This window comes from Hemibagrus wyckioides, linkage group LG18 (assembly GCF_019097595.1).
Source record: "Hemibagrus wyckioides isolate EC202008001 linkage group LG18, SWU_Hwy_1.0, whole genome shotgun sequence".
Taxonomy (NCBI): domain Eukaryota; kingdom Metazoa; phylum Chordata; class Actinopteri; order Siluriformes; family Bagridae; genus Hemibagrus; species Hemibagrus wyckioides.
Window position 1 is genome coordinate 7160019 of NC_080727.1, and position 13663 is coordinate 7173681.

General features: G+C 39.9%; 1 protein-coding gene across 1 annotated transcript; it reads left to right on the forward strand.

The window, feature by feature from the left end:
• The first annotated feature begins 774 nt into the window (after positions 1 to 774).
• Positions 775 to 11031, forward strand: dolpp1 (dolichyldiphosphatase 1). Its single transcript, XM_058415006.1, has 8 exons — positions 775 to 919; positions 5585 to 5685; positions 6033 to 6117; positions 6947 to 7046; positions 7257 to 7355; positions 7437 to 7565; positions 8723 to 8812; positions 8928 to 11031. The coding sequence occupies exons 1-8, from the start codon at positions 844 to 846 to the stop codon at positions 8962 to 8964; spliced, it is 717 nt and encodes a 238-aa protein (XP_058270989.1). The 5' UTR covers positions 775 to 843; the 3' UTR covers positions 8965 to 11031.
• The last annotated feature ends 2632 nt before the right edge of the window (positions 11032 to 13663 follow it).

Below are 13663 nucleotides of genomic sequence, written 5' to 3' on the forward strand. Positions count from 1 at the left end.
GTGAGTGAACGACTGTTTATACCTTCTATCATGTAAGTGATAACAGGAACTAACTTGTCTCTCAGCTGTTTCACAACATTAAATGAAACATCCATGAACAGCTAAAAAGCAGTCATTAATAAATTGTAATAGTTGATGCATTTCTCTGGTATAAGAGGAATGAAACATTTCCAGTATATCCTATATCACAAATATCAGCTGTTATGTCCCTGTCGTCTTTTATCCATCACTGAGAACGTGCAGTGACCGATCTGTGAAGGATGTGTAAAATATTGCAGACTGTTTTATACAAATCTTCCCTCCACAACTGTGAGCCACCTAAACCCAATCCGCTGGTGAATGAATGAACATTAAATGCAGTACAGATGTTTTTTAACAGCACACACACACACACTAACTAGATGTCCAGTAGGATACTTTCTGGTGTAAGACTCCATGAGAACAAGGGCAAAGTCATAAAGGCGCATTTAGCTGGTGTTTAGTGTATTTCAGACAATATTACAAGATATCTATGGGATTGAAATAGTCCGTGATTATTGGCGACTTTGCGTAATGTATCAGCTGAACAACATTTCTTCATTCAGTTATTTTCTCTCTCTCTCTCTTTCATTTGAATTAGCCCAGTTTTCATATGTCCAGTTTGTCGCCCGCTGATTGGTCGAGAGCGTTCAACTGCACGTGTTTGATTGGACGCTGGTTCCTGTGCAGACTTTTTTCCCCTCTGAGAATCTCCATGGTGAATGGCCGATTATCTTGACGGCGCGCGGTAAGCGCTGATTGGCTGAAGCCGCACAGGCGTTCCATGCTGATTCGTCGAATCTAGATGCCCGGTGTCCGGGTAAGATGGCGGCGGAAGAGCAGTGCTCGGCACCACCTCGATGGCAGTCGATATCTTTAACGCACGTAGAGTATCCAGCTGGTGAGTGTAAATTTCGATTCTTTGTTTTTCACTAAAGTGAGTCACGTCGTCGAACAGCACTTTGTCTTCGCTGGAAACGCTGTGCGAGGTTTTACAACTGAATGGACACGACTAAGGGATTGCTTGCCAAATAGTGATACCATAGGAAAGCGCGCATACTTCGTTCAGGCGATTTGTTTTTTTCTCCACTCATATTCCGACAAAACCCAACCTCCTGCTTTGCGATTGGTCAGAATTCCGTGGCCGCGCGTGTAATTATTATCTGGGATACTATTGGAATTACATGCAGTCTACGCTAACCCCACCTAGGAGGTGGGACACTGCCATCCAATCCTATATTCGAAGGGCGTGGCTAAACGGAATACGGGTGAGAAAGAAAATAACGATCGCAGGGAGTTTAACTGGAGCTGCCGAATTGTGCATTTGATGCGCGCATGCGCGTTTATACATGTACTCTCCCTACTGTGTCTGGGACTCCCTTTTGCTGGCATTAGACATTTAACTGTTAATTGCGTCTAAACTCACAAAACTCAAAAGTATCGCCTTGATTTTTTTCTACAGTCTTATTAGTAATATTTATTTAGTTACTTTCTGGCCATCACTTTTGAGGAAAGCCTTTCAGAGTGCGACAAAGCTAGCTAGCCGGCTAACTTGCCAAGTTGTTTTTTTTATGTTATTAGCTAACCTGCTAAGATGCTGTCGGGGTGCATCGCTCATGTTCCAGTGTGAGCTTCCATACCTGTCTGTAATTTTGTTTAAAAAACGAATAAAAAAAAACAGACTTTTAGACACCAAGGTGTTTTAATATGAGCTAGCGTACTAGCTGTTGTTGTCTTTATAATCATATCAAGATTACCCAGAAACCCCAACGAAAGAACAGCCCTTTTTATTTTATATCTATATATATTTATAATTTGGGTGAATGAATGAAACTATAACCTGCAGCAGACTATTTTTATTTTTTTTATCCAGACGCGTATGCTTTGGGGATTTTATTTCTGCATTATAAAGAACTTTATCTGTTAGGTCAGACTAGACGTGGTCATTGACCTCGCGCACGTTCGGTGTAATAGCACGTGCACTTTAGTCTTCATCTGTAACATCCATGTTGTTGTTTTCTGAGGAAGGTGTGGCCAGCCTGCATACTATTATAGTAAACAGTATGTCAAAAATAGTGCGACCCATAAAGCCTCCTGTCTGCACTGTTACTATTTAGTAGTGTTATGAGGATTTGTCATAGACCTGTGCTTCCGTACTATATATATATATATATATATATATATTGCATATTATTTAGTACGCTATCATGCGGTTTCGGACAGTAGCCAGCTAGCGGGATTCCCTGGCACGTGACGACAGATAGGAACTAGCGGGGAAATATGAGCTCGTGCTGGTGGGCAGTGGAGCCTGGCTTGGTCCTGTTCAATGCGTCGGAGTGAAAACATCCATGAGCTATCCAAGAGGAGGCTGTCGTCCCAATTATTGTTATTTTTTTAGGATGGCTATATTAAGACAGACTAAAAATCCACCCACTGAATATCCTGGGACGTGAAATGAGGACACGGAGCACGAGGATTTACTCAGTGTTGGTTTCTGTGTAGTTTTCTGACTACTAAAGTCTGAAACGGTCATGTCATATTATCTGACACGAAGATCTTTAACACACAGGTTCTTAAACCCTTTTCCTGGAGTACTCGCTTACCTGTAGGCGTTATTGTTTTGTCCCTGCTCACTAATCAGCAAATCAACAGGCCTTACTACAAGGAAAGTACTGTAGTCCAGGGACACTCCAGGAACCTTGACCTGCGGTTGCAGAAATATACTACATTTTGTGTACATAATCAAACAGCATGATCTGACCGCCTTAGTCGAAAATGGCCGTGTGAAAACCGACAAGTGAACTTGACTTGAGCTGTCTTCACACATACAGTAACTTTATCACTGCAAGTCCCCAGTTGTTGTACTATTAAAGTCTGATATCTGGAGACATTGTGACTTTGGGTTGTCATGGTAATAACATCAATTTTCTTCCCAGTAAAATGAAACGGTCTGGTGGCAGATTTGGCATTTTTGTATAAAATTCAGCAGTGATTATCTGCACCATATCCTGCACCATGAGATGAAGGAGAAGCATTATGCGCTCTACTATCTTCACACCCATTGGTAGTCGCTGCACCGAGCTGCTCTATATTTGTTAAACTTTTGTTAACTTTCTTACAACACTGGACACTCCCACATATAGCCGCAAATGGTCACTATCGCTAATGTCACTGAAAGTCGCCAACTCTCATTGAAAGTGAATGGACCCCAGTCACTGGTTGTGAGTTGTTGAATGTGTGAATGTAGCATTAATAAATGATTCTGGGACCTTTTTCTAGGTCCATTATCATGTTTCATTTCCATTTTGTCAACTGCATGGCCATGTTTACAGCAATTTATTGTGTAATGCTTTAAGCTGGTTTTACAGTGATGCACGTCATTAGAGGAGCTTTACCCTATATTCTAACATGAAGAATGTGTGTTGTAGCACAGTCTTGCAGAATATGGCCAAGAATTTATTGGGATCGGCTTGTACACCGTGAGTAAGGTATAACGTTCAAAAGGGAAATCTATAAACACGGATCAGACATAACATCAATACCAGTGAAAGGTGAAATGCATAACGATGATTATCACGTAATAGTGACACCTGTCAATGGGTGGGATATATTAGGCAGTTGATGTGTTGGAAGTAGAAAAAATAAGCACGTGCAAGGATCAAGGGCCGAATTGTGATGGCTAGGTGACTGAATCTGAGCTTCTCCAATTCAGCAGGTCTTTTGGGTGGTATGCAGTGATTAGTACCTAGTGATCCTAGGAAGGATAACCGATGAACTGGCCGCAGGGTCATAGGTGCCTAAGATTCATTGATGTGCATGTGGAGCAGTCCTACAGAAGAGCTACTTCAGAACAAGTCTCTGAGGATGTTAATGCTGGCTATGATAGAAATGGGGAATATGAGAATTAATTCATGTTTCTAGGCCTATCCCATCCATGGTGCAGGAAAGATAACACAACCGCAGCTTAATTTCCCTTCAGTGCAGGTGTATTAAATCAGTCCCCATAGAGTACAAAAAGAATCCCTCAAGCCTAGAGCCGCCCTTAAGTCGGGCCTTCAAGGACGTCTCCCTTCATCTTTACACACAAGCCTAAATAATAATAAGCAGCTGCGCTACACCTCTAGTTACTAACAGAAACGCATGATTACTGGATGACACAGTTTTAATTATTGACAGATTTAAATCATCCACATTAATAACAGGCTAAGACAAGGTGTCCATCAGCTTAAAGTCAGGATTGCACCATAAGAAAACACTATCCAGTCGGAGAGCTTGAAGAGCAAAACATACGCTGTATCATTGCACATCCAGTATGGCACAGCATAGTAGCTATATTCTTCAAGAACATTGGACAATATTTTTTCGGAATTCTTATTGGGATCATTTTGTACAGAATAACAAGAAGAGTGCTGGAGAACATACTGTAGATTTTCCTGCTCAAAACAGCTAACTGTATAGTCAGTGTATAGATTTAGTTTTTTTTAAACCAGTAACCGCTGGCTTTCCATTTCACCGGTGGAGTGGAAATCACCTAATGGGGCATTTTCTTCAAATAATAAGTAAAAAACAAAATAATTCTTTTCTTTAAGTCTGATCTAAAATGAGTCAGGACACTGCTGGCTTTCAGTGTGAGAGGTTTGTTTTTCCCTCTGTTGGGAGAACCTTATACAGAATTTTCTTAGAGAGCAGAAATGGGTTTGGTCGTACCATTTTGTTTGTTTTTTGAAAGTTTTCTATGAAAATATTGCCTCCAGTAGGCTAGGGGAAGAACAGAAATACTTATTTACAATAAAATAAACATAAACCCCTTAATGTCTAATTTCGTTGAGTTTTAAGTTGTTTTTATTTGTCACATATACCTTACTGCACAGTGAAATTCTTTCTTTGCATATTCCATTCTTGGGGGTTGGAGTCAGAGCGCAGCCATGATACAGCACCCCTAGGGGCAGGGTGGGTTGGGGGCCTTGCTCAAGGCCCCAACAGTGGCAGCTTGGCAGTCCTGGGGCTTGAACCCTGATCTTCCGGTCAACAACCCAGAGTCTTGACCACTTGTGCTACCACCGCCCCCATGATAAAAGCTTCATATTAACCAGCACTGTGACATGACAGACATTCAATGCTGTATATGGACACAACAAAACAGGCGTCTGCTAAAAAAAAAACAGTTAACAAGTGAATATGTCTTTGTGTCGATTGATCTGGGGTGTCCAGTCTTATCTGCAAAGGGCTGATGTGGGTGCAGGATTTCATCAAGACCCAGCAGATGCCACACGTGAGGTGGAATCAGGCGTCGCTCCTGCATGATTGGAAAGAAACTCTGCACCCACGCTGCTTCACAATAAAATGCTTTCATCTGTATGCTATATAATATATTTTATATGTAATATATACATTTCCCTCAGATCAGAATTTAGACATTTAGGTATAAGCCTAACTCACTGATGGCTGGCGTTCAAATACACCAGATAAAGTCTTGCTCAAGGTCAAAGTTGTTGGGGAATCTCCATAGCCAACAATCTAACAATTCTGTTGTTAGATTTATTTATTCTTTCTCTTTAACCAACAGGTGATCTGGCAGGGCAGATCCTGGCGTATGCCAGTCTGCTGCCGATGGCGATCCTGGTTGGATTTGTCACGCTCATTGTCTTCAAGAGAGAGCTGCACACGGTGAGTCTTCTTACCTCTCTATAATATTTAATGCCTCATCAGGGTATTGCTCTGCTGTGGTAGGTCTGAGCATTTAACACTTCAGGTGTTCCTCTAGAAGTGGATTAAGCCTTTGACAGAAAGCAAAATCATTTCAAATAGTATTGATGCAGCTTTTGTGCTCAGAAATGAAACTTTAGGTCTCGACTGTATGTACGTTTAAAAGTTTGGCTGTTAGTAGACATTGTTCAGATAGATGACTGTAAATGAAAGAGCTAGTGGTGTTAGAGCAAAGATCTAATCATGTTTGTACTAAAGCGGATCTTTTACACGGTAAGATCAGTGACTGAATCCAATGTCTCCTGCAGATCTCGTTTTTCGCCGGTTTGGTGATGAACGAAGGGCTAAACTGGTTGCTGAAGCACATCCTACAGGAGCCCCGTCCATGTGGAGGTAAGCCCCTCCCTTCATTTTTTTTTTTTTTTTTTAATTATTATTGTTTATCAGGAGCTTGTTCTTCATACTTGGCTTCCTGAATCAGCTGCATTGGATTTGACATAGTTTTCAAAACTGTTCTTGGATTGTTGTTACCAAGACGGCATGTCCACAAGCTCAAACCTGCGCAAGAGCTGGCTTTGTTTAGAGTTGGGACAAAAATTAGAACCAACACATTCACAAAATCACAACGGTGCATACTTTCATCCGCCCGCTTTGAACACCCGTAGCCCTTGCTCATTGTCTAATCAGGAGGCTGAGCTGGCAGGAAGACCACAATAACTCAAATAGCCATTTACAAGCATGGTGTGCAGAAAAGCATCTCCGAATGCATAACTACAACAGCAGAAGACCACATCAGGTTCCACTCCTGTCAGCCAGGAACAGGAATCATATGCTACAGTGGGCACAGCGTTCCTTAATTCATGTCTTGGACAGTTTGTTGTATGTACGGAGACATTTAAGACACCTGTACAGGAAAAATCTAAGGGTTTCCACTTAAACAGGATGTCCCAGAAGTGTCTATACATTGAATATAACTTGATTTACAAAACATTGTGTACATGATTTCTTCGTAAACACCCAGTGATTTCAATACATCCTTCTCTTGACAAATGCATTCATAAAGGCTGTGTGGAGACTCGTGGAAGGAGGCACACCAATGCTTCACCAGTTGCAGTTTGGAAATCAGTTTTAAAAAATGAATTTATAGTTCATTATGCCCAGAATAACATAACTGTGTTGTAGTGAGCATGCCTGTAGCTTATGCTGTATTATGTTATTTCAGGAGGCCACAGCACAGTAACCACAGAGTATGGCATGCCGTCCAGCCACTCACAGTTCATCTGGTTCTTTGTCGTTTATTTTTTCCTCTTTCTTTATTTAAGGTGAGTCATTATCAAGGTCAGTATAATGCATTTGAATATAATAAGACACAAAACAGAACAGATAGGACACATTCTATACAGTAACTTTCTTGCCATGATGGATGCATTACAAAACAGAAATATTAAACTATTAGATATTAGTCCTTTTGCTAGAAATAATAAAAAAAACAAACAAATCTGAATGCTAGACCGTTTTTCTCCCCCTGACAGAATGCATCAGACAAACAATGCCAGATGTGTGGAATTGTTATGGAGACACGTGCTGTCAATCATCCTACTGGGCGTGGCTTTGTCTGTGTCATACAGCAGGTAAGGCTTGTGTTTATTTACTATAATCGTTTTAATATTGCATTAGCGGTCAATGTGTTTATCATCTGTTTGTGTTTACAGAGTTTACCTTCTCTACCACACCTGGAGTCAGGTGATATATGGGGGCATAGCTGGAATGGTGGTCGGCGTGGTCTGGTTTTTCATAACACAGGAGGTGCTGACGCCGATCTTTCCCAAGATAGCAGCCTGGTAATGCACACACATTCTCATCATTTACAAGACGGTTTAATATCTATACACATGACCCGAAAACTTTTATTTCTATTTATGAAAATCAGATATGTAATATTTGTATTTGAGGAGAAGAGGTTTATGTATATTGCACAGACTGTAGGATTCATTTTTTAAATCGGGAATATTTTTTGTAATGAACAAAAAATTGTATATGATGCCTGAGTGTTTTAGAAGCATTTTTACATGGTGCTAAGGGATTGTTACATTTGGAGCCTTATAAATAGCCTTAGAAAGGTGCATTATACAATTCTGTAGTTATAAGCATGATTTCTTAATTCTGATTGGTCAGAAGGTATTGATTCCGTTTCTGTGTAGTGGTGTTGCTGCAAGGCAAATCACAGGTGTCTATAAATTTATTCATTTTAATACAGTCTTATCTTTATAGTAACTACTTAACACAGGGACTTATGGCATTCATGCGACAACATTGAACACATACACCGATCAGCCATAACATTATGACCACCTGCCTAATATTTTGTTGATCCATCATGCACTGTGTATTCTGACACCTTTCTATCAGAACCAGCATTAACTTCTTCAGTAATTTTAGCAACAGTAGCTCGTCTGTTGAATCGGATCACACGGGCCAGCCTTCGCTCCACAAGTGTATCAGTGAGCCTTGGCCGCCCATGATCCTGTCGCCGGTTCACCACTGTTTCTTCCTCGGACCACTTTTGATAGATACTGACCACTGCAGACCGGGAACACCCCACAAGAGCTGTAGTTTTGGAGATGCTCTGATCCAGTCGTCTAGCCATCACAATTTGGCCCTTCGTCAAACTCGCTCAAATCCTTACACTTGGCCATTTTTCCTGCTTCTAACACATCAACTTTGAGGACAAAATGTTCACTTGCTGCCTAATATATCCCACCCACTAACAGGTGCCATGATGAGGAGATCATCAGTCTTATTCACTTCACCTGGCACTGCTCATAATGTTATGCCTGATCGGTGTATATAAAGTAGGTAAATTTAAAAGGAATAAAATGTTTTGGGAGTGTGCTGCTATTGAAAAATGTACTCAGCTGTGGTGAGTATCAGCTAAATAATTGAATTAAGAAGTTGAATTGTGTCTCTCTTTTGCACTCTGTTTTTCTTTCTGTCTCAGGCCCATATCAGAGTTTTTCCTAGTGAGGGATACAAGTCTCATTCCCAATATTCTGTGGTTTGAGTACACGGTCACCAGATCAGAAGCCAGGTAACATTCACCTGTTGATTTATTCATGTAGCCTGTGCTTTCATAGGTTGTTTTTTTTTTTTTTTTTTCCCTTTAAACTTTTATCATTCAGCAAAACGCTTTTGCTCTATTACAGAAACAGACAACGAAAGCTGGGAACAAAACTCCAGTGATCCGCACTCTCCGCTGGTTCAAACTGACAAAAAGGACCACAAACATATACACACACACATGCACACACACTCACTCACACTCTCTCTCTCACTCATACACACACTCCTACATTCTAACACACTGGAGATCGAACGTCTGGACTGTCCGGGTTGAGGCTTTCCGTTTTCATGCGGACCAAAAAAAACGAGATTTCGATCGAGAGGTCAAAGGGGCGGGGCCTGTGTAAGGGGATCAACCCTCTCCTCTCGTCTTCTCTTTCCGGTGCATGCTGACCGTGCAAGAGGCAAAGCTATTTAACAAGAAACGTAATATATATTTTAACCATTTAACGCACGAGGGTACCTGGGAGTGAGAGAGAAAGAAAGAGAAGATTTCTTTAGTGACGTATAGCTGGTTTTTGTTACAGCATGACATTTTTCTTTTTAGAAACCGTGTAAGGGGGAACATGTGTGGGTGGGGATTTGTAGCAGAAAAGGAAAGAAATGAAGGGGGAAAAAGTACTTTTTTTTTCTCCATCATTCTTATATTTTGGAAACAAGTTTCCATATTCTGGTAATATGTAATATCAAGTTAAAATAATTTGCACTTTGTGAATCAGAAAAAAAAAAAAACCATTTTATTATGCTTAACACTAGTTACATCTGAGAAAATGCTTTAATTTGCTCCCTACTTTGTCTCTTCGTGAACGGGCAACATTCCAAATTTTCATCTTTATTGACGTTATGTACTTCCCATGTAGATCAAAATGATTGGTCCAGTTTCACACTAAGAGCCCTGATTGGTCAGAAAGCGTGGATTGCATTTGCTTTCAGATGCATTTCTGTTTTCTCCACATTAAATCGTTTGTACTGGAGGTGATCACGAGCCTATGAGCTAAAGCAGGTGCGTTCGAGTACAAGGGTCGGGATCTGCTCCGTCTTTTTATGCCCCGTATGTTTAAAAGGTACTTTTATTGTCGTTGTTGGGAAATTTTCCCTCCAAGAGTAATATTAATAAAAGTTTACCTGACCATTTAGCAGCTTTATTTCACTTCAGGAAAGCTGAACTGCATATCTCTACAACTATAATCCTCATACATGCTGGAGCAGGGACACTGTGAGAGCCTGTCCCGGGACAAAATTCACTGGTTTACACTGCAATATGTTCAGAGCTTTTTTTTTCTTTTTATTTTAAAAGCAAATAATAAGGAAACTCCCCCAACTTAGTGTTTGAAGAACTCTACAAGAGTGTATCCATGGGTGTACACAAATTGGGGGCTTCGGAAGCATGAGAAATAATGTGACTCGAATCTGAATTACTTTAAATAGGCAAATGATCCTATACTTAGTATAGGAAGTCTGGATCAATATGGAACAATTTCCTAAATTTTCTCCACCCAACAGTGTTCAGGAATGTTGGTTGCTGGGCAGTTACATATTCCCTCCATTTTCCTGGTCTGTTTCAACACTAACCCCACCAACCCTAAAACATTCCACTTTATTTGGTAGCATCAAAGGAAAATCCCTCAAAACCCAAACCTCAGGTGAACCATTAGCATGTGGTGGTGATGGCGATGCTGCTCTACAGCTACTATGCCTATTAAAAAAAAAAAATGTACCCATGTTGGGATGGCCATAAATGGAAGGGTCATTACAGAATAGTGCTTTGATTTTATTTTTTTTTTATGTTTTTGTGTAATTCAATTCAGGCTGAATAAAGTCAATTGGATATAGGCGAGTATGTCTGTTTCACATCTGTTTGCTATGGATCATGAGCGGGTGAGATTCAAAACACCATATAGAAGGTTAGCGGAAATCAGTTCAATGTTAAAACATCTGATTAAATGAACCAATCCGACGTTTCCAATTCAATATGATATATAAAGCCCAAGAGGACACTGGACTTGCATACTATATTTGTGCTCATCGATTCACTATAAGGGCTGTTGCTTTACTTTTAGCAACTTACAGTTTCTTTGATGACCATCAGATGGATGAGGGTCAATCAGTCAACATCATAAATATCAACTGTTCCTGGAGACCTACACTACCAGTCAAAAGTTTGGACACACCTTCTAATCCCATGGTCTTTCCTGATGTTTATTTCTTTCTACATTGTAAAACGATGCTGAAGGCGGCCGAAATACACAATAATGTCGTTGATATTGAGATATGTCTGCTACTGATGCTCTGTAAAGCCTTCATAACGGCTCTAATCTGAGGTGCTGTTAATTGGTGATTTCTGAGGCTGGTCACTCTAAATGAACTTCTCCTCTGCAGCACAGGTAAGTTTTGGTCTTGCTTTCCTGGGATGGTCTTCATGTGAGCCAGTTTCATCATGGTGCTTGATGGGTTTTGTAAATGCACTTGACAATACTGTTCTTGCAAGAACTATTCCAGAACACCTGACCTTCGTGTCTTAAAATAACAACTGACTGTTTTTTGTTGTCATTACATATGGATTACTGAAGTCCATGTGTGTTATTTCATAGTTTTGAAATCTCCAGTATTGTTCTAGAATGTAGAAAATAAATCCCTTAAACAAAAAACATTGAATTAGAAGGTGTGTCCAAACTTTTGACTGGTAGTGTACCATCCTGTAGACATCATCTCTGACTATAATCTAACACAACTGCACCAAAGATTAGTCTCCTGATCAGTGGGGTGTTGGTAGAACTGGAACTAAATAATGTAGGAACTGTGTCCATGATCATAAGGGCAGATCTGGGAGCAGAGCACAAAACAAAGCATAGTTATCTGATATTGTCTTTCTTTTCACATTATTTAAAAAACTTACTTGCCTTTTATAACACTAGCTATGCCTATTATTTATGTGACTTTTTTTTTTATTTTATTTTTTTTACTCTGCGTAATGCAGTTAGGGGACCCTTTATGACATAAATGCTAATGGGGCTAGATTCGATTGAAATTTATTCATATAGTGCGTGTGACAATGCTAACTATCACACAGTAGATTACTTAAAGATCCCTAATGAGCAAGCTAGAGGTGATGGTCTCGCGGAAAAAGGCCCTGAGTAGACGTGAGGATAATTCTGCGAGGAAACCAGACTGAAAAGGGAACCGATCTTCTTCTGGGTAGCCTCGTTATGAATCGTTACTCTTTCACAATCTGCAGTCGAGCAATATGAGGGTTCATTTTTAAGCTTTACATCATTTTTTTTTTTTATTATTATATATCTTTACATCTATAATATCCATGCAAGGCCATCCACAGCAATTTTAATGGCAATAGTTAGGCTGTCCTTGTGGCGCCATCCACAGCAACAGCAAATGATTCTCACGGGTCGCTTGCTTGTCAATACAGAAATAGAAGAAGGATGGGCCAGCCAGATCCATGGCCCAGAATGAGTCAGGATCACTGGCATATCATTAGGTAGAGCAGAGAGACACAACCTTGATTTAAGTACTGTGTCTCAGTACTGTGACGATGCCTAAACCCTAACTGAAAGATTCTTATGTAATTATGAACCTAAATTCTGAACTAGTACTTTTTCTAGGATGTTAAAAGAGAGATATGATATTGGCCTAATGTTAGACAACTGAAAAGGGTCAAGTTTTGTTTCCTTTCTTTCATTCTATAGCTAAAAAGTCTCTTACATGCAATTAAGAATACAACCAATTATTCAGTCTAATACTATTTACAATAAAAAAGGTGGATTATTTTCCAATGATAGCATGTCTTGGGATGTTCTAATAGAGTATATTACAACATTTGTAATTTATTAATGAACATGTTGCACTTTTTATCCATTTAATGCTATGTTAATCCCCTGTGAGACAGATTATGTCCTATAAACAGTCTTTCCTCCACCATCTTTTTTGTTCTTTCTTGAAGTTACTTACACTGAAAAAACACAGCATGTCCTGTTAATAGGAAACTCACAAAGCACAGAAGTCCCCTGTCTTGATGACTGGCCAGTGGCAGGAAGACTTACTGTTACAAAGTAAGGTGAAGTGAATAAGACTGATGATCTCCTCATCATGGCACCTGTTAGTGGGTGGGATATATTAGGCAGCAAGTGAACATTTTGATGTGTTAGAAGCAGGAAAAATGGACAAGCGTAAGGATTTGAGCGAGTTTGACAAGGACCGGATTGTGATGGCTAGACGACTGGATCAGGGCATCTCCAAAACTGCAGCTCTTGTGGGGGTGTTCCCGGTCTGCAGTGGTCAGTGGATATTAATTTCACTTATCTTAATCTGTGCTTAAGCAATAGAATTATTTAGTTATCAGCTATGGCAAAAGTTAACCAGTGGTGAAAAAAAAGCTACACAAAAGCTTTCTATCTACACTACTCTGCTAACACTTTGTAATGATTTGACTCCCAACTCCACATTGACCCGACAGCTCAGTTTGAGCAAGACTCTAACTAAAGAAGACGAATCATGCAGACTGGATGAATGCAGATACAAGGTTTTATTTGCAATCAGCGCTGGTTACAAGAATCGAGTTGCTCACCAATGAACATCCCCACAACCTCTAACAAAACATCTCAAAACACAGTCCTTTTATTCATTTTTTCATGTGTTTCATATTTCATATCTTTTCATATGTTTCATATTTCTTATCTTTTCATATGTTTCAAGCCAACACCTCTTTGCTGAGAAAGTCCCAACTATTTTCTTTTTGGACCATCAGGTTCTTTTTGGACACCATTATCTTTTACTTTCTAACTTTTTTGAATACCATTATAATCAA